The following is a 22,922-nucleotide window of genomic DNA, read 5'->3' as shown; positions in this document are numbered from 1 at the left end:
CAGAAGAGACCCGACAGTCGGAGGAGAGGGGGCAGCTTTCCGCCCTGTGCTCAGAGCAGCCAAGGTTGCTTTTTCTCTGCTGGTTCAGTCACCATGGAAACAAGAGCTTCATCCCAAACAGGGTCTCAGAGCCTACAAGTCTCCTGGCACGTGGGCTTGTCTTACACCCGCGTCCCCTGGCAACATCTTCGCATCCTGCTCACCTGTTCTGCTGCAAAGCTGAGCTTCTGGGGGGGAAGGCATCGGCACACTGGCTACTGTGAGCCAGCGCTGGAGGCATGGCTGTGGTCAGCTGGTGCAAAGGCACCACACGTGCGAGGAATCCCTGTGCCCCCTGTGGCGTCCTTCATTCTCATGTGGCTCTGAAGGGGGCCAAGCAGGAGCTGCCAGCCCATTTGATGGGGTGCAGGCTCAGCACAGAGAGAGCGCATTTTCTGTGTCCGAGTCCTGCTCGCTGACACCTCCCTATTTCCACGGAGCCACAGTGACTCAGAGGCACTGTCTGCCCCAACATGATTAAAGCCACTGGCGACCCCGGCGCCACTCAGGTGACAACTGAGCAGGTGACCTTGCTGAGAGCCTGCTTCAGTCCCACCCCAGGATCTGGTAGAGGTTTAAGCGGATGTGGTTTCCGGCCCTTGGAAAGCCAGCAGCTGGGTGGGTTGTTGGAGCAATGGTCCCAGACCTGGCTCTGCCATTGGCTTGCTCCTCTGGGGCCTTGGATGCCCATGGCTGTGGCCCCTGGTGGCCTTGGGGCTCTGACACACTGGCTTCCCATGGGACCATAAGTCCCAGTGTCCTCCCGAAGAGGACAAGTTCGCTGAGTAGCATCTTCCAGCCACAGGTCAGAGGGGACTTGGCTGAGTTGTGGTTACTCCCTCCAGGTACAGGTGGGGAGACAGGCCCAGAGAGGGGAGGGGGCTTTCCTGGACACACAGAGCAAGTCCTCGGGGTTCCAGGGCCCCAGGCTGTCTTGCTGCAGAACTTCTGAAGGAAACCCGCCTCCTCCTGACTGGGGATGCTCAGCCCTGGGGCCCAGAGGAAGGGGCCGGGGAGGGCTGAGCACATAGTCAGGGGAAAACCCTGACCCGGGAACCAGAGCGGGTGGCAGTTCAATGACAGGCAGAGCAGAAAGATGTATAGGTGCATTTGGGGTCAGGTAGACTATAGCATCCTCAGGTCACCTTATATCCTAGAGAGTCCCAACAGGCAGTGGCCACAGGTACTGGGCAGGATGGGGACGCTGGTCTGAGGCTTGCGGAGGTAGGTGGGAGGCGCGGGGAGGGAGGCTCAGCCCCTGCATTCAGCATCGCCACCATGTATCTGTAGGATGTGGGGTCCCCAGGCCTCAGAGGCACCATTGGGTTCTTAGACCATTGATGGACGTCCGTACCAGTTGGTCACAGCCACTGGTCAGGGCCCCTCCTCCCCTTCAGGGCCTGGCTTAGCCTTGGCCTTCTCAGGTCCCCGCCCCCACCTCCATTTAAGCCGACAGCTAACAGGTTAATGGTCCACCGCTGCCGGGGGTGGGTTCTCTGGTCGGTGCTCAGGCCGTGCCAGTGGTTACCTTTCTTGACCACCTCTGCTGTCAAGAGGACTTCACAGCCACCGCCCTCTGCAGCAACCCCTTCGCTACCCCCAGCGCCCTCCTGTGCCCCCTCGCCTGGCCTGGCAGGATCTCAGCCTCAGAGGTGTCTAGACAGTATCAACCAAACACCAAAGGTCCTGAAAGTGGTTGCATTTCACCAGTAGGAGCACGTTTGACCCAGTGCTGGGCTGAGCCTGAGGGTGGGAAGTGAGTTCCTGGGTTTCAGGTTGAACCAACACAGTTCATTTCTGGAGGGTTGGGGGGGGGGGGTCTGCTGCTGCTACTGCGGCTGCTTTTTTTTTTTTTTTTTTTTAATAACTGAAGTTTTCCAAGTTGTGTTTTTTCCCAACTGGCTTCCACATGGGCACTCGTGGTGCTGGGCGCTTCTGTTGAGTTGCGCCCTAGTAAAGACATCTGCTTCCAGACAAGGCTCCCAGAGTTTGAATTAAGGCACTGCCAGGTGTCCCCTGGGAAAGGTTGAACCCCAGTGGGGTGGTGGGGGCCCAGGCGTGGTACGCTTGGGCAGCACCCCAAGAAATCATGCCTCCCAGAGCTGGGCTCTTCTCTAGAGGGTGAGGGTGGTTGGATGGTCCGGGCCCCTGTTCCCACGGGCTCTCTAGTCATCTATAAACTTCACTGAAATGTCATTGCGGAAGGACCTCCGGACACAGCCAGATAACTAGGAGAAGTGGCTTTGGGTTCGTCCAGCTTTTCATCCCTTGTGTCGTGAAGTGTCTGGCACTTACCTCCCCACAGCTACCCATGTGGCAGGTCTGTTTTCAATCACATTTTTCGGATAAGGATGTCCTGGCACAGAGAGGTTAAGTGACTTGCCAAGGTCACACAGCTAGTAGGTGGCAGGGCCGGGATTAGAGCTTTTAACCCCCTGCTGTCCAGTGTGGAGGGGCTGAGCCTCGTCAGATGCGCCCAGAAGGGCTTTTGCAGGAATGTGGGGAGAGGAGAGCACATGCCTCCTCCAGGCTCCCTGGCGGTTCTTAAGGAGGCGGGGTCCCGGCTAAGGATCATCACATGAGCCAGGCAGTTGCTCAGAACGACCCTCCCTGCTCTGAAGCTCCGTGGCTGAGATCATCAGACATAAACCACCAGAAAGCCACCAGCTTCCCAGTGAGCAAGCCCCGGCTCTGCCGTGGCTGCCCTCCAAACAGGCAGGGTAGCAGGGCTAAATCTGGGACCTTGTGTTCGGAAGAATTCTGAGGCCCTATCTGGGCCCCAAAGGAGAGAGTCTGTGACCAGTAGATGGTACTTGCCTTGGATTCAGTAGTGATGCGTGCATCCGTTTGCTGCCCTTGACCTGGATCCCTGCTTTGCAGATCAGGAAACTGAGGCACAGAACGGGGATTAACTTGCTCAACATCCGGATGCTGATTTGGGCGCTGTGGTCCCCAACAAGGCTGGCCCCGTCTCCCCCTGAGTCGTGAGAACCGCGATTTGATGAAATGAGCAGCTCGGCACCCAGGCCAGGCCTGCACGCGCTCAGCCACGGAGCTGCGCCCCACACAGCAGAGCAGGTCCCGGACCAGTGTGCAGTGTGCGGGGGAGGCCCTTCCAGCGGCTTGGCTGGTCTGGGCACTACTGGGGCCAAACCGAGGGCCACTCCTCGCCACCGGAGGCCCTCATCCCATTGACAGGGTGCCTGGTGTGCGCCAGGCGTTGTTGCATCAGGCCCAGAGAGAGAGACATGGGCCGGCAACCTAGGGATCTAAATTAGCTAGCGATTGTTCTTATTGTTATTATGCCTGTGGACATAGAACCACAGACTAGGTTGATTTTATTTTTTTTTCCATTATAGCTTATTTTTTTCCTTTTTTTTATTACTCAAATGAATTTATCACCTCTGTGGTTGTATAATGATCATAACAATCCAAAAAGGGACGAATTTGGTCAAACCAGCAGTTATTTTGTCCACAGGGGGCCCAGCTCCTGTTTGGCCTACCCGTTCCCTCTGACCAGGGTCAGACACAACTGCCTTGGCACAGCCTCTTCTCTGAGGCTGCGAGTGGAGTGGAAGGTACCACAGAGGGCACCACTCTCATGCCACTCCTCACCCTGCTGGTGCGGCCAAGAGGCTCCGAGAGGAGGGGCCCGGCCCCACATCCCAGAGCAGGGCCAGGGGGACCGCTCCACCTCCGCTGGTACCAGTGCCCCCCATCCTGCTGAGCATTCTGGACCCTCTGAGGATCGCGGCCTCCCCCAGCCTCTGTTCTCCGCCATGGGACTCAGAGCATTGTCCCACCCGCCCTCCCCTTCCTTCCCCATCCATCCTGCGAGTTGAGCCGTTGGCCCCAGGGCTGGTTCCCACAGATCCCCGAGGTCTCTGGGCCACGCTGGCCTCCCCCGCAACCTCTGTGACCGGCCCTCCACCTGGACACGGCCAGCATTTCCTAGACCTGGGGACCAGTCAACCTCAGGAACCCAAGATGTGCAAACTGCAAAAGAAACGTCTTTATTCTTTTAACCTTCTTAATATTTACAAACAACAAGAAGAACAGAACTGAGGTTGGCTTACACAGGGGGTGGCAGATGAACAGATGGGTCACTCTGGCTTCTGGGGTGGCTGGCGGGCCAGGGCAGTGCCCCGCCGCCTGAGGTCTGCACAGGCACGTGGGCGATGTGGCGGGCTCCGTTTGGGGAGGGGTCTGCTGAGCCCAGCCCCACCGCTCCAAGGTTGCAAGGGCTGGCTTGGCAACAGCCTGAGAAGCCCCTGGCCCGATCCTGCCCTCTCCCTCCCCCACACACACAAAGGGAAGGTTCTCAAGAGGCCACACCACTGCCCAGCCCACTCCTCACAAGGAGAGCCCCCTGGGGTCCCCAACACCCCCTGCAGGCCACGAGTGGGGGGCCGAGGCCCTCCCAGCCTGGCTAGAGGTAGCCAAAGACATTGAAGATGGGCGGGGGCACGGCTGGCTTGGTGGGGATGGGCTTCAGAACTACGGGTCTGTACACTTTCTGCCCTGGGCCCTCCGCATCCTTGCAGAAGTGGGCCAGCTCGCTGGGGGAAGCCGAGCTCTTCCGCCACAGGCCCAGGCTGGGGACCGGGCCCTGAGGCAAGGCCCCTGGTGGGCCTGGGTAGATGGGCTGTCCATGGTACTGGAAGGGGCAGCAACTCCAGGCACTGACACGGCCCCCCAGGGAGACCCCGGGCATCTTGAGTGGCTCCTTCTCAGCGGGCGCCCTGGGGGATGTCTCGGGCCCCAGGGGCTCCAAGCCTTTGCAGTGTTTCTTCCCGTCGTAGGGAGGTCCCTCCCGGGGGCCCAGCCCCCCCTCCAGCCCCACGGGGTAGCTGTGGGTGGGCTGTGGCTCTTCCCAGAAGGAGGCGGGCAGCTGTCTTTTCCTCATGGGCACCTGGCCAGGCCTGGCAGCTTCTGGATCCTGCCCGTGTAGGGTCTGCTCCTTAGGGAGACTCTCCTCCCTGTAGGGGTTCCCCGACGCCTTCTCCTTGCAGCCCCCACCCCCACTGGGGCTGGAATTGTGGCCGGTGTCGAGGGGCAGCCTCCCGGGCCGGTCCTCGGGCCCCCTTTTCAGGTGAGGCTCGGCCCCTCTGCCGGGGAGGCCCCGCGGGAGCCGGGAATACTTCTGGGAGAAGCGTTTGAGCTGCTTCTGCAGGTACTTGCGGTGGTCCACCGAGCGGCGACAGGGCGCAGACTTGTCCAGGGCCGCCTTGATGTCACTGGACGCCAGGTTCACAAAGTTCAGCAGCATCTTCACGTCACTGTCGGATGCCATCACCAGGGGGCCACTGCACGGGGCTTTCCATGAAGAGGGTGAGTTCTGCAGGCGGCTGGCAGCTCCAGGGAAGGCCACAGAGCTGACCTGGGTGGGGGGCGGGGACACACCGGCCGTTGGACTCTCTCCAGGCAACCCCTGCTCATCGCCCCCCCCCCAGAGGCCACATGGCTGCAGACAGTGGCCCCCACCCAGCCCCACTCAGCTCGAGGCAGAGTCCTGGGTCGTGGGACACCTGTTCAAGCTGCTAAGCATTCGCAGAGCATCCGCGAAGGGACAGGCACAAACATTTTGTCGTCTTGGGTCTGTTGCCCTGGACGTGCAGCTGTGGCCCAGAGAGGTCAGGCGACTTCCCCAAGGCGACCCAGCCACAAGTGGCATTGCTGGGGCTGGAGCCCCCTGTGTCTCGCACACACCACGCTGCTGGCGTGCACAACTTGCCAGCAAGATTTTTCTTTCCTGCGCGGAGGCAGCTGCTCCGCTTTAAGGCAAGGCCAAGCCCCCTCTCTCCCTGGAGGTGCCCTCCTCCTCCCACCCCCGCCCCCAGCCCTGCTGGCAGCCACCCCCCTCCTTGGTCCCCACGCTCCACCCACAGCTCTCACGCAGGACAGGCAGGACCCCTGTCTGGCACTCAAGCCGAGGCCTGCCTGGCGGGCTGAGCACAGGCTGTGGGCAGCAGGGACTCCCCCGTAGAAGCATCTGCAGCAATTTCATGCCTCCTCGGCCACCACCCGCAGCACCTCACCCCTCCCCCAGGCCCCAGCCGGCCCCACGCCCCCACCCAGTCGGGCCTGAGCCGCCTGGGCCTCCACACTGACCGAGGGTGCGGGGCCCGGGGCCCTGCCAAGGTGGCCCGGCAGGTTCCCCGCCGCAGACCTGGGCCAGGCCCCGCGCGGCCGGCGAGCTCCGTGGTCCGGCTGGAGGCAGTTGTGCAGCCCTCGAGTGGGCTGAATGGAGGACGAGTCCCCGGAGCTGGGGGGCCCCTCAGGCCAATCAGGAGCGCCTCTCCAGATACAAAGCATCCCAATCAGGCGGCAGCGCCCCGTTCCCACATTCTTTGCCGTCACAAATTGTCACCATGGGGACCATCACAAAAAAGACAGCTCCCAAATGCAATCATTTCCCGGTAAATTTCTACTCTTCAGCCCACTCTCCCCCGCGGCCTCCACGCCCCGCCTCCCCTTGACCTGGGTTCCCTGGTTTCTCGAGGGGGCGGGGTGAATGTGTGTGTGTGTGTGTGTGTGTGTGTGTGTGTGTGTGTGTGCGCGTGTGTGTGCCTGTGTTTAAAAAAGTCCAAGATTGAGGAGGGGCTGGGCCCCGAAGAGATGGGTTTGCAAACCTCCCCCAAGGCTCCAGGCCTCCAGCTGCCATGCTCCAGTGCAGACAGACAATCGGAAGGGGTAAGCCGGGGTGGGCTGCTTCCCCTGCTGTCCTTGAGTGTTGAGTGGTTCGGGCTCTCTCCCTTTCTTTCTCTCTCTCTCCTCTCTCTTCTCTCTCTCCCCCCACCCCCTTCCCAAAGCACCGGGCACTGGCAGGCCCACAGGGGCGGGCGGCACACTGAGGTTGGAAAGGTAGCCGGGGAAGGGCCGGGCCCTCTAACGAGGGGCTGGGATATCCATGGGAAGGGAGCCGGAGCTCTCAGGAATCTTGTCTTTATGTTTGCTTCCTCAATTGAGCTGCACAAAGCCTGAATTGCCCATTCAGCGCGGCTGGACAAAAGATTGGCGTTGCACGGTCCCCTAGCATTTGTAGTCAAACAGTTAGGGACTTAAATCGAGTCGTCGTGATGGAGAAAGAGGGGGACAAAGCCCATAGAATTGCCATCAGCAAACATTTTCCTGTGTCATATTAGCCAGTCTCCATGGCTCCCCCTGGCCTGGGGACAATGGCACAAGTTTGCACACTTGGCTACTGTCACCGTGCCAACGCCGCCGGGGCCGCAAGCAGGGCCGCGCTGAGCGAGCAAGAGAGCCCAGAGCCGGCCGCTGGCCCTGCCCACCGACTGGCCGGTGGGAAGGTGAGGCCGAAGCCGGAGGGAGGCTGCCCAGGAAATGCTGATGGGAGAGGCCTCCATGCCAGCCCCCCGGGGGCCCCCAACATCTCTTGCCCTTGGCCTCACGCTCTGCCTCTTCTCCCCCCCCCTCACATCCTTCCTCTTCCTTTTTCCCTCGTTCCTCTGCCACCTTCTCCTCCTGTCCCCTCGCCAGCTACACCAACCCACACCTGAGCATCACAACCTAAAACGCCAAGGACTCCTTTCTGAAGTGCCCCAGCCCAGCCTGAGAGCACTGGCAGGGCAGGAGGACCCACCCACGAGGGATGGTCCCACCCCCTTCTGCTGGCCAATAGGCAACCGCTGCCAGCACAGGCGCCTGCCCCCGGCTCCAGGCTCCTAGCCACCGCCCCTCTGGCCTGAGGGTCCCTACAGGCTGAGCGCAGGGTTTGGAGGCGATGGCCCTGAGCGCAGGGTTTGGAGAATTCAGCTTAGCACCGAGAAGCCGGTGCAGCATTCTCCAGGACGCCTCCTCCTGCTGCTGAGATGCAGGTGACCTTGGACTGGAGCATCCTGGATTGCTGGCTCCTATCTACAGCAGCCTCTGCATGGCTGAGGGCTAGACCACCGTCATTTTATGCCCCTGAGATTTAGGGGTTATTTGTTTCTGCAGCGTAACCCAGCCCACCCTGACTGGTACCAGCAGGAAACATCCTTTCTGCTTGAAATGGCCCTACACACATGGTTGGAGAAAATGCTCTGTTGCCTGGGGTCTCCAGGTCAAGCCCCTGAAGAATTCTCATCATGGCTCCCTGCTGCCTACTGCATGGTGGGGGCAGGCACCCAGCCTGGCATGCATTCTGGTCCCTCCATAACCCAGCGCCAGCCCATGAGCCACCTTCCCCATTATTCTCTGCTGGGAGACTGGCCTCAAACCACCCCAGCCCCATCCTGCCTGGGCTCCTGCACGCCCTGAACCTGCTCCTGCTGGCCTGCCTCTCTGGAACTTTCTCCCTTCTAAGAACATCGAGAAGCTCTCAGGCAACTGCACTCAGATCTCAGCTTCCTCAGAGCCTCCAGGGCATCTGCGGTCACTCCAGCCCACCTGACGCTGCCTGCCTGTAATGTCACACCCTTGCTTCTCAGCCAGCAATGGACCCCAGCCCCCAATAGGTCCTTGAGCTCTGCGGGAGTTGAGGTTGCATCTTAAAAATCTTCAGAGCTCTTAACATGGGCTATCTTCCCACCAAACACTCTTTAAGGAAAGAAGGAAGGAAGAAAAACAGAAAGGGAGAGGAAAGTGGGAGGCAGACCATCGATACTTGCTGGGTACCAGGCATCTGCTAAGGCACGGGCGCAAGGACCATCTTGAGTGGCCCTGTGACAGCTCAGGGATGTGGTTGTGGCCATCACAGATAAGGAGAGCGAGGTGCAGTTACTTTCCCAAGGCCCCATGGCTGCTAACTTCCAGCACTTGAACTCAGAGCCAGGGCTGTCTGCATACAAAGCTGATATCAGTCCCACCAGGCCACGCTGCTTCCCTGAACTGTCAAAGTGTGAAGGCCTCACAGAGCAGATTTTCCATGCTAAGCCCTGAGTTCAGCTCTTTTATCCTTCCGTCTGAATGTCACCCTCGACTTTTCAGGAACATGGGAGCCAAAGCTATGGGTGACCTGGAGAGGGACGGGGGCAGCTGTGGCTTTAACTGTGGCCTGAGAATCTGATCTGCAGCCTTGCACTGACCCAGCCACACCCTTGCCTCTGGGGCTGCCTATGTCCCTTGCAGGAGAAGGCTTTTCTCTGACAGGCAGTATAGATAGGTGGAAAAATATCACTAATGATAAGCTTGCCTCGCTCTAGAGAGTCCTCCCACAGTCATTCTTTCATTATGGTCCTGTCTGTGTCTGGGCAGAGAATTGTTCTCCTGATTTAGCTGCTGACACACCCAAAGACAGGCCCCTCAAAATTCTGCTTCTTGGGCCCAACTCAGGCAACCCTATCCTCTCAGCATTCTTCAAGGCCCAGAGCAAACATCCAGGAAGCTTTCCATCAACTGCCAGCATTATACGTGACACCATGTCCCATTGCTATATGTATAGATTCAAAGATGAAGTCTAACCTCCTTGGCTTAATACAGAAGGCCCTTTGTAATCTGACCCCTACAGGGGCCTGGCACAGTGTAACTTCTCAGTAAATGTTTTACTACTTGAATTAGCTACTTTGGCCGTTTTGTTGCACAGAATTTATCCTGTGGACTAGAAATAACTACTTCCTGTCTAGATTTTTCATTTATTGCCCCACAGGTTGCATCCTGAAACTGAGACCCAAAGGAGGCAGTTGGCCATAACTTGTGCCAGCTAAGCCTGAGGACACCTGCAGAGGTCGTCTGTGGCAGTGGGCTTTCAAACTACGTTTATGCAGAGGAGCCCATAAAAAATACGTGGGAGTCCAACACATAAAACAGTGCCAGCCGTGTGCTGTGGGTTACAGATTGCTTTTGCACACACAAATGCACACTTTCTACCTCTTTTGCAAACAATGGATTAGAACAAGCAGGCTGTTTTGACGATAGCAAACATTGAAATAAGGGCCCTATTACAGTCCGACACGAGCCATACTCTGTTTTGGTTGCAGAACATTTAGGAAATCTTGATTTAGAGAGCTCAGCAGCTGAAATGTGATGTTTTTTCCAAAGCCTGCCATCTCAGGATAGTCACCAAGTGACAGTATCTCCCAGCTTTATTATCTAGTCCCAGGAGGAGTTAACTAGTCAGCAGCCGAGTGGGTCAACCTGTGAGTTAAAAAGTGTCTGAGTGCACATTTGTCGGTTGGTACGCTTTTTAGAAGGTAGATTGCCAACCATGGAATTTAAAGGAAAAGTTTCCGTTTCCACACCTCTGTAGAAAGTCCAGTTCCAAAAGATCGGCCACCTTCTCACTTTTGAGGTGAGGCAAGTGAGGCCCAGAGAGGCGTCAGGCAGAGCTGTTTGGGACCCAGATGGCAGCTCTGTGCTGCTGGCCCCCCTTGGGCTTGTGCTGCACCTGCTCATGATAACGGACCGTTCTGAGCTCAGCTCTACCCAGCACGGCCCCCTCCATCAAAGTACCCAACATGCATTAAGCCATTTGTTCCTCCCAGGTGCCATGAGTACTGCCTTGAATGGGGAAGGAAACTGAGGCACAAATCAGCGAGGAAATATGCAAGGTACCCTGTCAGTAAGTGACAGAGCAGGGGTTGGGATGCTGGCAGCCAGATCCAGACCCTTGATCTTGACCATGATAGGCCCTGACTCCTTCCCAGGGGCTCTGCTGGCCAAGCCCTCCTGACCCTGGAGAGTTACATCCAACCACCCCAACTCAGGAAGCCAACAAAGATTTTGCGGGCAGGAAGGGGGGTGCGCGGGCCCGGCGTCCCGACCAGCACCTCTGTGGATGTATGACGCAGACATCACAAGATGGTTTATGTAACCCCCTTACATAAGGGAGTATTTCTATCAGAGACTAGCCTGAGGCTTGCTGTCAGCCGTAATCAGAGCAGACAGGCTTCCTGCCTCATTGTAACGGGAGCTGTCGGGTTGAAGTGTGGCTGCTGGGTCGAGGGCTTCCCGCCTTGACGATCTTGCCTCACAACTGAGGCAGAACATCACCGTGGCTGTGCCCTCAGAGCAGCTAGAGACCTCACGATGACCCAGAGAAGTCACAGCCCAGCTCAGACTGTCCCTGTGCCCCTGGTCACAGCCCGACTGCAGTGACAGAGACAAGTGGCACTGCAATCGAGTCTCATATTGGAAGTGATTTCACCACATTCTCATAGCACAGAAGGGAGACTGGCTTTGGAGATAAGATCTCTCAATTTGGCCCATACCTGGCTGTGTGATCTCGGGCCAGTCACTCACCCTCTCTGGGCCTCAGTTTCCTGGTTGGATTACATCAGCAGTTCTCAGCCTCTGTGTTGTACACACGCACACTGCTGTGGGACTCGTGCGTCGCAAGTCAGTGTAACGTACAAAAGTTCCCAACTTAGCAAATGTCCTTTTTCCTAACATAAATTAGAGCAGATCCAACACAATAAAATGAGGTGAACGCCCAGGCAGTCCCCCTGCTTTCTTGAAAGGGATATGAATGAGCTAGTGAGTCTGAGGAGCCATCTCTCCAGGAAGAGAGGATAGAGCATCCATTTTCATTCATCACATGGGATCTTAGGAGCAGGTGAGTTTAGGAAAAGAATTTTATGTTGAATGAGATGAGAGCAGACATCCACGCTTTGTTCTTGGTCTTACAGGGGAAAGCCTTCAGTCTTGCACCATTAAGCATGGTGTTAGCTGAGGGCTTTTGTAGACCCCTTTTCTCAAGCTGAGAAAGTTCTCCTCTATTCCTAATGTGCTGAGAGTTTTAATCATGAGTGTTGAATTTTGTCCAATGATTTTTTTCATCAATTTATAAGATCATATGTTTTTTTGTTTGTGTAGCCGATTGCTATGGTGGATGACATTGATTGATTTTCAAATATTGAGCCAGCCTTGCATTCCTGGGAGAAACACCCCACTCAGGGTGTACAATTTTTCAAATATATATGGATTGATTTGCTAATATTTTATTGAGGATTTTTCTGTTTTCTATGTTCATTTGGATATATTAGTCTATTGTGTTGTCTTTTTGAATTGTATTTATCTGGTTTTGGCTTCATGGTAATACTGGCCTCATAAAATGAATTGGGAAGTATTTTTTCCTCCACTTCCTTTTTTCCCTGAATGTGTGTAAAATTGATACTAACTGTTTAAGCATTTGGTAAGATTCTCCCATGAAAATATCTAGACCTGGGGATTTCTTCTGGTGGAGGTTTTTTTGTTTTATTTTTGGGTTTTTGTTTATTTGTTTTGCTTTTTAGGGCCACATGTGTGGCAAACGGAAGTTCCCAGGCTAGGAGCTGCAGCCGCCAGCTACAGCCACAGCCACAGCAATGCAGGATCCAAGCCATGTCAAGCTATGTCTGTGATGTACACCACAGCTCATGGCAACACCAGATACTTAACTCACTGTGATGTACACCACAGCTCATGGCAACGCCAGATACTTAACTCACCGAGGCCAGGGATTGAACCCACATCTTCATGGATACCAGTCAGGTTCATTACCACTGAGCCACATTGGGAACTCCACTGAGGGAGGTTTTTAACTATAAGCTTAATTTCTTTAATAGCTATAGGATTATTCAGATTATCTACTTCCTATTGAATGAGTTTTGGTAGTTTGTGGGTTTTGAGGAATTGATCCATTTTAACTACATTGTTGAATTTATGTGCATAAATTTTTTCATAGTATTTTCTTTTTATCCTTTGATACCTGCTGGATCTATAGTCTTATCCCATTTCATTCCTGACACTGGTGACTTGCATCCTCTCTTTTTTGTCAGCCTTGCTAGAGGTTTATCAGTTTTATTAAACTTTTCTCTCTCTCTCTCTTTTTTTTTTTTTTTTTTTTTTCTTTTTAGAGCTACATCCACAGCATATGAAGGTTCCCAGGCTAGGGGCTGAATCGGAGCTGTAGCTGCCGGCCTACACCACAGCCATAGCAACGCTAGATCCAAGCCACGTCTGCAACCCACACCACAGCTGATGGCAATGCCAGATCCCCAACCCATTGAGCAAGGCCAGGGATCAACCTAGTTGGATTCGTTTCCAATGTACCACAACAGGAATTCCAATTTTATTAGTCTTTTCAAAGAACAAGAGCATTTCATTTATATTCTCTATTGTCTTTCTGTTTTTAATTTCATTGATTTCTACTTTTTATTATTTCCTTTCTTCCTCCTTCTTTAGGTGTAATTTATTTCTCTTTTTTAGTTTCTTGAGCTTATACTATTGAGATTTTCTTTTCTTTTCTTTCTTTTTATTTTTAATTTAATTTTATTTGTTTAGCTTTTTAGTGCCGCACCCTGCAACATATGGAGATTCCCAGGCTAGGGGTCAAATCAGAGCTCTAGCTCCTGGTCTACACCACAGCCACAGCAATGCCAGATCCAAGCTGTGTCTGCAATTTGCACCACAGCTCATGGCGATGCTGGATCCTCAAGCCACTGAGTGAGGCCAGGGATCAAACCTGCATCCTCATGGATTCTAGTTGGGTTCTTAACCAGCTGAGCCACCACGGGAACTCCCGAGATTTTCTTTTCTAATGTAAAAAATTAATGCTATGAAATTTCCTCTCAGTGCTATTTTAGGTGCATCTCACACCTTTTCTTTTTCCTTTTTAGGGCCACACGTGTGGCATGTGGAAGTTCCCAGGCTAGGGGTTGAATCAGAGCTGTAGCTGAGTCCTACACCACAGCCATAGTAATGCCAGGTCTGAGCTGCATCTGTGATCTACACAGCTTGCAGCAGCACCAGATCCTTAGCCTACTGAGCAAGGCCAGAGATTGAATCTGCATCCTCATGGATATTAGCCAGGTTCTCAACCTGCTGAGCCACAACAGGAACTCCCTGCATCTCACAAATTTTGACATGTTTTATGTTCCATCAGTCTGGTGGGTTTTGATATTTCCCTTGAGATATCCTCTTTGGCCCTGTGATGGATAATTTTATGTGTCACCTTGACTGGATCATGGGATGTGCAGAATGTCTGGTTAGTCGTTAGTTCTGGATGTGTCTGGGAGGGTGTTTCTGGAAGGGAGGAACATCTGAATCAATGAACTGAGAGGAAGGCATTGCCCTTCCCAGTGAGGGCAGGGACCATCCTGCCTCAATCTGTTGAGGGCCCGAATAAAACAAAAAGCAGAGGAAGAGAGGATTTATTCTCGTCCTGCTTCCCCGCTTAAGCTGCAATATGGGTCTTCTCCTGCCCTTGAACTAAACTTGGATCTACATATTCAGCTCACCTGGTTCTCAGAACTTGGGTCTCAGACTGGAAGTACACCGCCAGCTTTCCTGGGTCCCCAGCTTGTGGATGGTAGATCATAGGACTTCTCAGCTTCCATAATCTCATAAGCCAACTCCTCATAATAAATCTCTCTCTCTGTCTCATATATGTATATACATACCAGTGGGTCTGTAATTATCTGTAATTATCTGTATCTGCATCTGCCATCTGTAATTAGCATTCTCCAGAGAAGCATTATGTCTATGTGTACACACACACACACTTTGCATTAACTATTGATACACTGATACATTAGGGCTTGAATCTGCCATTGGTAGTTTGTTTTCTTTTTCTTTTTTTTTTTTTTTTTTTTGGTCTTTTCCAGGGCCGCACCCATGGCATATGGAGGTTCCCAGGCTAGGGGTTGAATTGGAGCTATAGCCACCGGCCTACACCGCAGCCACAGCAACACCAGATCTGAACTGCATCTGCGACCTACACCACAGTTCCCGGCAATGCTGGATCCTTAACCCACTGAGCGAGGCCAGGGATTGAACCCACATCCTCATGGATACTAGTTGGGTTTGTTTCCTCTGAGCCGCAAAGGGAACTCCAACCCTGATAGTTTTAAAAGCCCCCCAGGTGATTCTGATGTGCAGACAGGGTGGAGCTCCACTGCCTGGATCCTGTGTCTGAGATTCCTTCCAGGACAGATAAATTGGGCAGGTAAGATTCTCACAGAGCCTTGAAACATGTCCAGGTCTGGCACCTCACTAATTCCAAGACTAGAAGTTACTTAGTACAGTGGAGCCAACCTGTGGATGAAGTTAGGAAAAACGAGATAGACACATGGCCAGCTCACTCAGGAGGGCTCTGCCCTTAGCCCATGCTCAGTTTCTCTAGAAGTCAATGCCCCTGATTATTCTAGAAGCTGGTCATTCATGAAAACACCTGCTAAGACCTGAATCACTGATGAGCATCAGGAATTGGGAAAGGGCTCAGGACCCCTTTGCCACAACGCCTGGTGCCATTTCCTAGCCAAAGAAGCAGGTTTTTATCATTTCCATCACTGATGACTCTGGGATGCCAACTGTTCCCATCCATCCCCAGGCAGACATCACTAATAGACCCCAGCGCCCTTTTCTGCCGATTCCTGGGGTGGCTCTGTGCCTTTCAGCAGCCTCTACCAAACAAATAGATAAAACCTACGTTCAATCCCAACCCAGCTTAAGGGCACCTGTACTCTCTTAATCCACTTTACACCATGTTTATCCGTCACTTTCCAGTGCCTAGAACCAGGGTTAGCTTGGAAGATGCTTATCAAACATCTCATTTACTTTAAAAGATCTAGCTTTCCGACTTGATTGGTGAATTCACTTTGGTCAGAATCACTGTCCTCTCTCGTGTTCTCCTGTGACATGAGATTGCATATCCTCTGTTCAGGGGCTCAGCGGCAGGTGAGACATTGGAACATTTTAAGGAAAATGTGAAGGGTGAAGTCCCAGGGAAGGCAGGGGCGTGGGGAGCACTCTGGGCTCAGACACACCTGGGGTGGAGGCTGGCTGCACCACTTCTAGCTTTGGGACTTTGAGCAGGTCACCTAATCACACTGAACTTTTGTTTTTCTTTCTTTGAAATGGGGAGCTATGCGGAACTCTTCTAAGAGTAGCCAGAGCTCAATGGTTCAGTTCTAAAGCATTTGATGAGCACCTCCTGTGTGCAAGGCATTCTGTGTGGCGCTGGAGATGTCGAAATAAATAAGACACCTGTGCAAATAGCCTAGCAAGCAGTTCACTGACCTACCTCTTACTCTGTTCCAAAAACATCATCTGTATGAACTGTTTATAACGAGCTGGCCGTCGCTAGTATCCCCACGCTACAGATGGGGAGACTGAGGCACAGGTTGACTAGGCGACTTGCCTAAGACCCCACAGCCAGAAGGGGTGAAGCTGGAATCCAACCCCAGCAGATCATTGTGGTTTTATGATTAATATCACAACCAATAAGCTCTGAGTCTCAGGCCCCCCACTCTTCAAGGTGGAGCTAAGAGCAGTTCCTTGGCAGGGTGGAAAATGAGAATTAAGAAAGATCATCTTTGAAACAGATGAACACGGTGCCTGGCTCAGAGCCAATGCTCTTCTCTCACTGTGGCTTCCACTCTGGGGCTGGGTCTGAAACTGCCCGGGGGAAGCCCATCTTGGGCCGTCTCACCCATAAAGAGGGCTGATGGGACAGGACTGACACAAAAGTGGGCGTCCCTGATGGACCACTGCCCCAGTTCTTGCCACCGCCCTGTACTGATCCCTGCCATCCACCCCCTGCCCATCACCTTGACTGTATCCGCTGGGCCCTTCTGATGCGTCTCGTCACCTCAACCAGGGCACTGGGCCAGGAATGAAAAGTCCGTTTAATCTCAACTGTCAACTCAGATTTGATTGGTGATGCCTGGCGGGTGCCCCTGGAAAGATTCCGAGGGCCCCGCAGGACTGGGCAGCTGGAATGCCGTGGTCGGCTAGTGATGTCTTGCGAGGGTGTGAATGGAGACGGGTTAGGTGTCCCAGAATCCAGTTCGATATCACAGGATGCAAAGCTAGGGGTGGGAAGGGTACCATTCTGATGACCCAACTCCTGGACTGAGCCCTAGAGAAGGGAAATGACTCCCCAAGGGCTCAAGGGCTCCCACTTCCCAGGCCAGAGTTCACTGATTCAGTTCAACAAACCGAGACCTCGGTATGAGGCGTGTTGGAGAAAGGAGTTTAGCCCGATGGAGGGGAGAGGTGACCACAGGGCATGGGACAGGGTGCGGCTCGAAAGGAAGGTTGTGCTCCATGTATGTCTGCATGCAGTGGGCACATAATGAAAGCTGTTGAATGACTGAATGAACAGGCTCGGGCACAGAGCAACATGGCTGGGTGGCTTTCTGAGCCATCGTGGGAACTCCAGCAGACTGTCACACAGCAACCTGTAAAGCGTGGCTGCCTCCTCAGCGCTCCTTCTCAGCGATTCTGCACAAACGACACACACTCATCCTGGAAGAGGAGCCCTTGCGCCCTAAGAATGGGGTTTCCCAAGAGAAAGAGATGGGGCAGGGGCCTGACTTTCCCTGAGTCCCATGATGTGCTGAGTTTTATCTCTGCCATCTTGGAACTTTCACCCTCAATGAATGAATGAGTGAGTGAATGAATGAATGAAACTTCCTGCGGTGGCCTTTATCCTTCCCATTGGACAGATTAGGAAACTGAGGCTTGGGGAGGTAGAACTCGTCCCTGTCTCTGAGCTGGGTGGCAGAAGAGCTGGGTTTGACCTCAGCCGGCATTGACACCACAGCCCCCCTCAGAGAAGGCAGGGGGTGGGCTCTGTCCCCTCTTGTCTGTCTCTGACCTCGTGGATTCTCAGCCCTCCGCCTCCTGCCTGGAGTGTCTGTCCCGTTGGGTCCGAGACAGCGGACTCCTTTTCATCCTCTAATGTTCATTTCCGGACCTCAGATCACAACCCCACCTGCAGCCCAAGTCCATACCCCAGACTCACCTTTAAAACGTTCTCTGAACAAAGAGGAGGAACAATCATATTATCAGCAAATGGGCCTTTCGAGCCTCTCTCATGCGTCCTGCTCCCAGGGTCGCTGGCGAGTCCTTAGCAGGTGGGCAGGGAGGAGGAAGAGTCAGCAGGTGAGCTCAGGAGTGCCCTCTCCTCTGCCCCAGGGCCATGCCTGAGCTCTCCCAGCCAACCTCGCCCCCTCGGCTCGTGTTCCCCTGCTTGGGACAGCGTAGGCTCCCTCTGGAGCAGGTTTGCCTCCTGGAATCAGAGACAATGCTCCTTCTGCTAACATGGGAAGGCGATTTCACTCTCTGGGCCTCACTTTTCTCATCTGTACAATGGAGGTAATTCTAGTCACTGCTGGCTGGCTGGACTGAAGAGCCAACAATGACTTAGGTCTGGCTAGGTTATAAGATCAACCAAGGATGTGGGACAGGGAACCCCGAATAGGGTCCAAGGGTGTGACCACAACCTGCCCCAAGTTCAAAGACATGTGTGAGCACTGGGAGTGATGGTTCCCATCAGAGCTTGAAGGTGGGCTGGACGGTAATGGTGATGGGAACAGACCCCTTCCCAGAGGCTGACGGAGGAGTGGAGGTGAAGGAGAGGAGGGGATTCCAGGGGGAAGAGGGTGCAGGTGAAGGAGGGAGGTGAGGAAGCAGCAGACGTGGGCTGGACGAGGCAGGTGGCTCCTGGGGCAGAATTCCCGTTCCTTCTTCCAGCAGGTCCCTGCCCACGGCATCAGGGCTGGCGGCAGCGTGGCTGCCAACGTGGGCTCAGTGTGTGACCAGTGAAGCCTGGAGATGGGTGGGTCTCGGCCTCCTCTCTCCTCCTCTGCACGCACTCCCCAGAAACCCCCGTGGGTTTCATGAGCTTTTAGTTCCATCTTCCCTGATTTCAGAGTCCCATCCAGCAGCTTCCGGGTCCCCTCCCGGCCGAGGTCCCAGATTCCCTGGCTTCCCGAGTCCGAACCCTGAGCTCCTGCTTCTCTCCCCAGCTCTGCTCCTCCCAGTTTTTCTTACCTCCAATAACAGCGGCTCTATTCTTCCAGCTCCTCTGGCCCAAACCTCAAAGTTGTCCCCGACTTCATATCACACGTACCCACCCATCAGCACACCCTCTTACCTCTATTTGCCAACTGCCTCCAGAATCCAACCACTTCCCACCAGCCCCTCTGCACCACCCGGGACCAGGGTCCCACCATCTCACGTCGCCCGGATGGTTTCTGTCTCCTAAACAGGCCCCTGTGTCCCCCCTCCCCCATCCACACAGAAAACTGTGCCTGGGGTTCCTGTGGTGGCGCAGTGGTTAACGAGTCTGACTAGGAACCATGAGGTTGCATGTTCGATCCCTGGCCTTGCTCAGTGGGTTAAGGATCTGGCGTTGCTGTGAGCTGTGGTGTAGGTCGCAGATGCAGCTTAGATCCCGTGTTGCTGTGGCTCTGGTGTAGGCTGGTGGCTACAGCTCCGATTCGACCCCAAGCCTGGGAACCTCCATATGCTGGGGGTGCGGCCCTAGAAAAAGCAGAAAGCCAAAAAAAAAAAAAAAAAAAAAAGAAAGAAAGAAAAGAAAAGAAAAGAAACCTGTGCCCTTTTTATTTTTATTTATTCTTTTGGCTTTTTAGGGCCACCACCCATGGCATGTGGAAGTTCCCAGGCCAGGGGTTGAATCAGAGTTACAGCTGCCAGCCTACACCACAGCTCACAGCAACCCTGGATCCTTAACCCACTGAGCGAGGCCAGGGATCGAACCTGAGTCCTCATGGATACTAGTCAGGCTCACTACCACTGAGCCACAATGGGAACTTCTCCTGTGCTCTTTTTAGAGAGATGATCCAGCTCAGAGCAATCCTCTGGTCACCCCACCCCCACTCCCCATCCATCAGCCCTTCCATGGGCTCCTATCTCACTCAGAGCAGAAGCCCTCCCGTGGCCACGAGATCCCACGTAGTCTGCCCAGTTACCTCTCACCTTATCTCCCGGATCTCCCCCTCCAGCCCCATGCTCCCCTGTTGTTCCTGCAACACCAGGCACTTGGCCACCTCAAGGCCCTTGCATTTGTTGTTCCCTCTTCCTGGAACACTCTTTCCCTAGATCAGTGGTTGGTAAGTCACGGCCTGCCACTTGTTTGTGTAAATAAAGTTTTATTGGGACATAGCCAAGCCCATTGGTCTATGCTGCCTTTTTGCTACAATGGGAGGTGTGCCAGGTAAGCTGAGGCAGTGCGGGGCAGAGGCCAAGAGCTGAGTTCTGGGGCAGCCAGATTTGCTCCTGGGAAAGCAGTGGTCCCCTAGAACATAGTTTTAATGGCAGTTGAGTGGCCATAATTTCTTCCGCAAAGACTGTGCATTTCATATATGAGGTTACTCTCAGCCTGAAAGCCCTGTTGATTGGCTCTTGACTTCCTGTCTTGGCTGCCTGTCAGGACCCAGGGGCTCCTGTGAGTCTCTTTCTCTCCACCTTGAACCACAGGACAGAGATGGCAGAGACCTCGGGTACTACGCCAAACCTAGGGAGGCGGAGAGAGGGGGCTTTGGGGTCACAGTCCCAGTTCTGCCAACTCACCCCAGGTAACCAAGGGAAAGCCACTCAACCAATCTGAGACTCAGTTTCCTCCTCTGTCACCTGCCCGCCATGCCCTTGGAGGAGGCCCAGGTGACACATGCTGGAGCTTAGCCCAGGGCTGGCTGGGGGTCGGTGTTCCCTTTGTGAGGGAATTTCATCCAACCCCCTTATTAATCAGATGAGGAAACTGAAGCTGAGAGATGAAATCGTTTGCTCAAAGCACTCCTGAGGATTTAGTGGCATGGCCAGGACCAGCGTCGTGACTCTAAGACCAGCGGCTGCCAACGCTTCTTCTGAGTCCCTTTTCAGCGCCCTTGGCTAAGGGGAAAAGGGAGGCGTCTCCTCTGGGCGCTCAGCCTTGGCCTCAAACGGCCACAGGAGGGCGCCCTTGGCATGACTCAGGGTCTCCTGCGTTTCCGGGTGAGCGAGCCTTTAGGTCTGCCTGCGCCAAAGTTCACGGCCTCCCGGGCAGCCGGTGCTCTGGTCCCCAGGTGCTTTTTTTTTTTTTTTTTTTTTGGTCTTTTTGCCTTTTCTAGGGCCGCTTCCGCGGCATATGGAGTTCCCAGGCTAAGGGTCCAATCGGAGCCACAAACCTACACCAGAGCCACAGCAACACGGGATCCAAGCCGTGTCTGCGACCTATACCACAGCTCACAGCAACGCTGGATCCTTAACCCACTGAGCAAGGGCAGGGATGGAACCCGCAACCTCATGGTTCCTAGTGGGATTCGTTAACCACTGAGCCACAAAGAGAACTCCCTGTCCCCAGGTTTTAAAGGGAATCTCCGCCTCCCACCCCAGCACCTCAAAGGGATTCCACGGCCCCTGCTCATCGCCCTCTCTCCCCATCCTCCCCGCCTTCCCAGGTTACCCCTTCTCCGGTTCCTGAGTGGACGTGGGATCCTGGGAAGGCCCACCTTGTTTTTGCGGAGCAGGGGCTTCAGGATGACAGCCGTGGTGTTTGCTCGCTGCTTCCACCCGCACTCCGGTCCCTCCACCCACCTGCTCAGCACCCGCGGTGGGAGGGGCGAGGCTGGGAGATGGGGGACCTGTCTCCTGCCTTGTGGAGGGAGGGAACCTTCCGCAGGGGAGGTGGACTGAGTTACAACACTAAGGACAGATGGAGCCTCGGTGTCTTGCTGGGAAGCCAGCAAAGGGGCTGAGGGTGGGAGTCTCGGGGGGGGGCGGGGGGGGGGGCTTCTGGAGGCCATTTGCTGGTTTGAGTCCTAAAGGAGGCAAAGGACTGGGCCCAGGAAAGAAGGCCCATGTTCCAAGGAAGCCACAAGGGGACACCCATGCCCCTGGGGGCGAACCTCCTCTCCCTCTGTAAATGGGAAGAATAATTAATATCTACCCTGCCTCCTCTCCAATGAAAGAATATGCAATGACTAAAAATGGAAGCAAGTTCTTAACTCCTGCTGTGGCTCAGCAGGTTAAGTACCTGACTAGTATCTATGAAGATGAAGGTTTGATCCCTGCCTCAGCTCCATGGGTTAAGGATCCGGTGTTGCCGCAAACGACAGCACCTATCACAGAGGTGGCTTGGCTCTGGCGTTGCTGTGACTGTGGCATAGACCAGCAGCTGCAGCTCCCATTCGACCCTCGCCCGGGAATGTCCATAGGTTGCAGGTGCCCCTCAAAAAAGAAAAAAAAAAAAAAAGGAAGCGAGTTGGAAACTAAAAAACCATGCCAGCATTGGGGGTGCGTATTTCAGCACCTGTATTTTCATCTTTGTGAGTCTACACCCAGTGAGTCGTCTTCAGCCTCCCCCCACCCCAACCCTGTGCTTGCAGAATTGTTTCCTGGGTCCCTAATGCCAGTGCCCCCCGGGCTCCTGCTGCTGACTGCCCCCTCCAAGGCTGCCTTCCCCTCTTTCCTACCTTGCCTTTCCCCTGAGTCATTTTCAGGTCCTTGTATAAGGCCTATTAGAATAAAAGCAGGAAGGAAGGCCCGCCAGACTCCCCTGGAGGCCATCCGGAAGCTCTTAGAAGATTAAAGTCTGTGGAAACGATCCCGGGCGGCTGTGGGCACCCTGCCCCCCTCACCCCGAGGGAGATGGCCAGGAAGCCCAAAGTCTGGGGCGAGAGGCACTGTTTGAATGTTGGCATGGCCCCATCATCCCTTTCTCCTCTTTTTAGGTAGCACACATGACAAGCTAGTTCCAAATTTCATTCTCTGAACAGAACCCTCTGGGCTTGGGGTGGGAGCAGAATGAGAGGGGAGCCCCAGGAGGCTGCAGCCGCCCCCTCCACGGGCGCAGTGGACCACGCCAAACATCACAGAAAGCACACACTTCCGTTCCAAAGCCTGTGGTTCTTCCAGAAGCTAACAATTTGTCTGGGCTCCTTTCCCCGCCTGGCTGTGCATCACCAAGTCTGTTATTCTCCACTTCTCCCAAACGCATTCCCCGCCCAGAGAGCAGGATGGAGCTGAAAAAATGGCCCGGGATTTCACCCAGGTGGGCGGGGAAGCCTTGCCAGAGGTCAAGCGGCCTCTCTGGAGGCTCTGATTGGACAGGGAGCCCCCTACCTGCCCCCAGGAGGGAGGCAGCTGAGGGTCCTGGGCTCTGGGTCCAGGATCAAGGGTTCAGCAGGGTTTGGGGAGGGCCATTCTCTCCCTGGCTGAGGAGGAGTGGGGCTGCC

At 54.5% G+C, this 22,922-nt stretch overlaps 1 protein-coding gene and 1 long non-coding RNA gene across 6 annotated transcripts; one reads left to right on the top strand and one right to left on the bottom strand.

Moving 5' to 3' along the window:
• Window positions 1-4,029: 4,029 nt before the first annotated feature.
• FAM181A (family with sequence similarity 181 member A) lies at window positions 4,030-16,616 on the bottom strand. 5 transcript variants are annotated; one of them, XM_084970093.1, is made up of 2 exons: window positions 16,509-16,616; window positions 4,030-5,419 (listed from the first exon to the last, which is right to left on the bottom strand). In XM_084970093.1, the coding sequence occupies exon 2, from the start codon at window positions 5,330-5,332 to the stop codon at window positions 4,469-4,471; it is 864 nt and encodes a 287-aa protein (XP_084826219.1). In that variant the 5' UTR covers window positions 5,333-5,419; window positions 16,509-16,616; the 3' UTR covers window positions 4,030-4,468. The 5 variants fall into 5 exon arrangements, with proteins under 5 accessions (XP_084826219.1, XP_003356830.4, XP_084826218.1 ...); XM_003356782.6 differs by lacking the exon at window positions 16,509-16,616 and adding an exon at window positions 6,151-6,352; XM_084970092.1 differs by lacking the exon at window positions 16,509-16,616 and adding an exon at window positions 6,209-6,352.
• Window positions 6,388-12,046, top strand: LOC146401898 (uncharacterized). The gene is made up of 2 exons (XR_014811316.1): window positions 6,388-6,732; window positions 7,999-12,046. It is a non-coding gene; the product is annotated as an uncharacterized LOC146401898 (long non-coding RNA).
• Window positions 16,617-22,922: the final 6,306 nt, after the last annotated feature.

Source organism: Sus scrofa, chromosome 7, assembly GCF_054392235.1.
Source record: "Sus scrofa isolate SSC_HxYL_T2T_F1_AM1 chromosome 7, Sscrofa_HxYL_maternal_Yorkshire_Landrace_v2.0, whole genome shotgun sequence".
NCBI lineage: Eukaryota > Metazoa > Chordata > Mammalia > Artiodactyla > Suidae > Sus > Sus scrofa.
Note: the sequence above shows the minus strand (reverse complement) of the source record. Positions and strands in the feature narration are given on the sequence as shown.

Bases quoted from the DNA above. Each gene is read 5' to 3' on its own strand.
- FAM181A (XM_084970093.1), bottom strand. From the start codon at position 5,332: ATGGCATCCGACAGTGACGTGAAGATGCTGCTGAACTTTGTGAACCTG.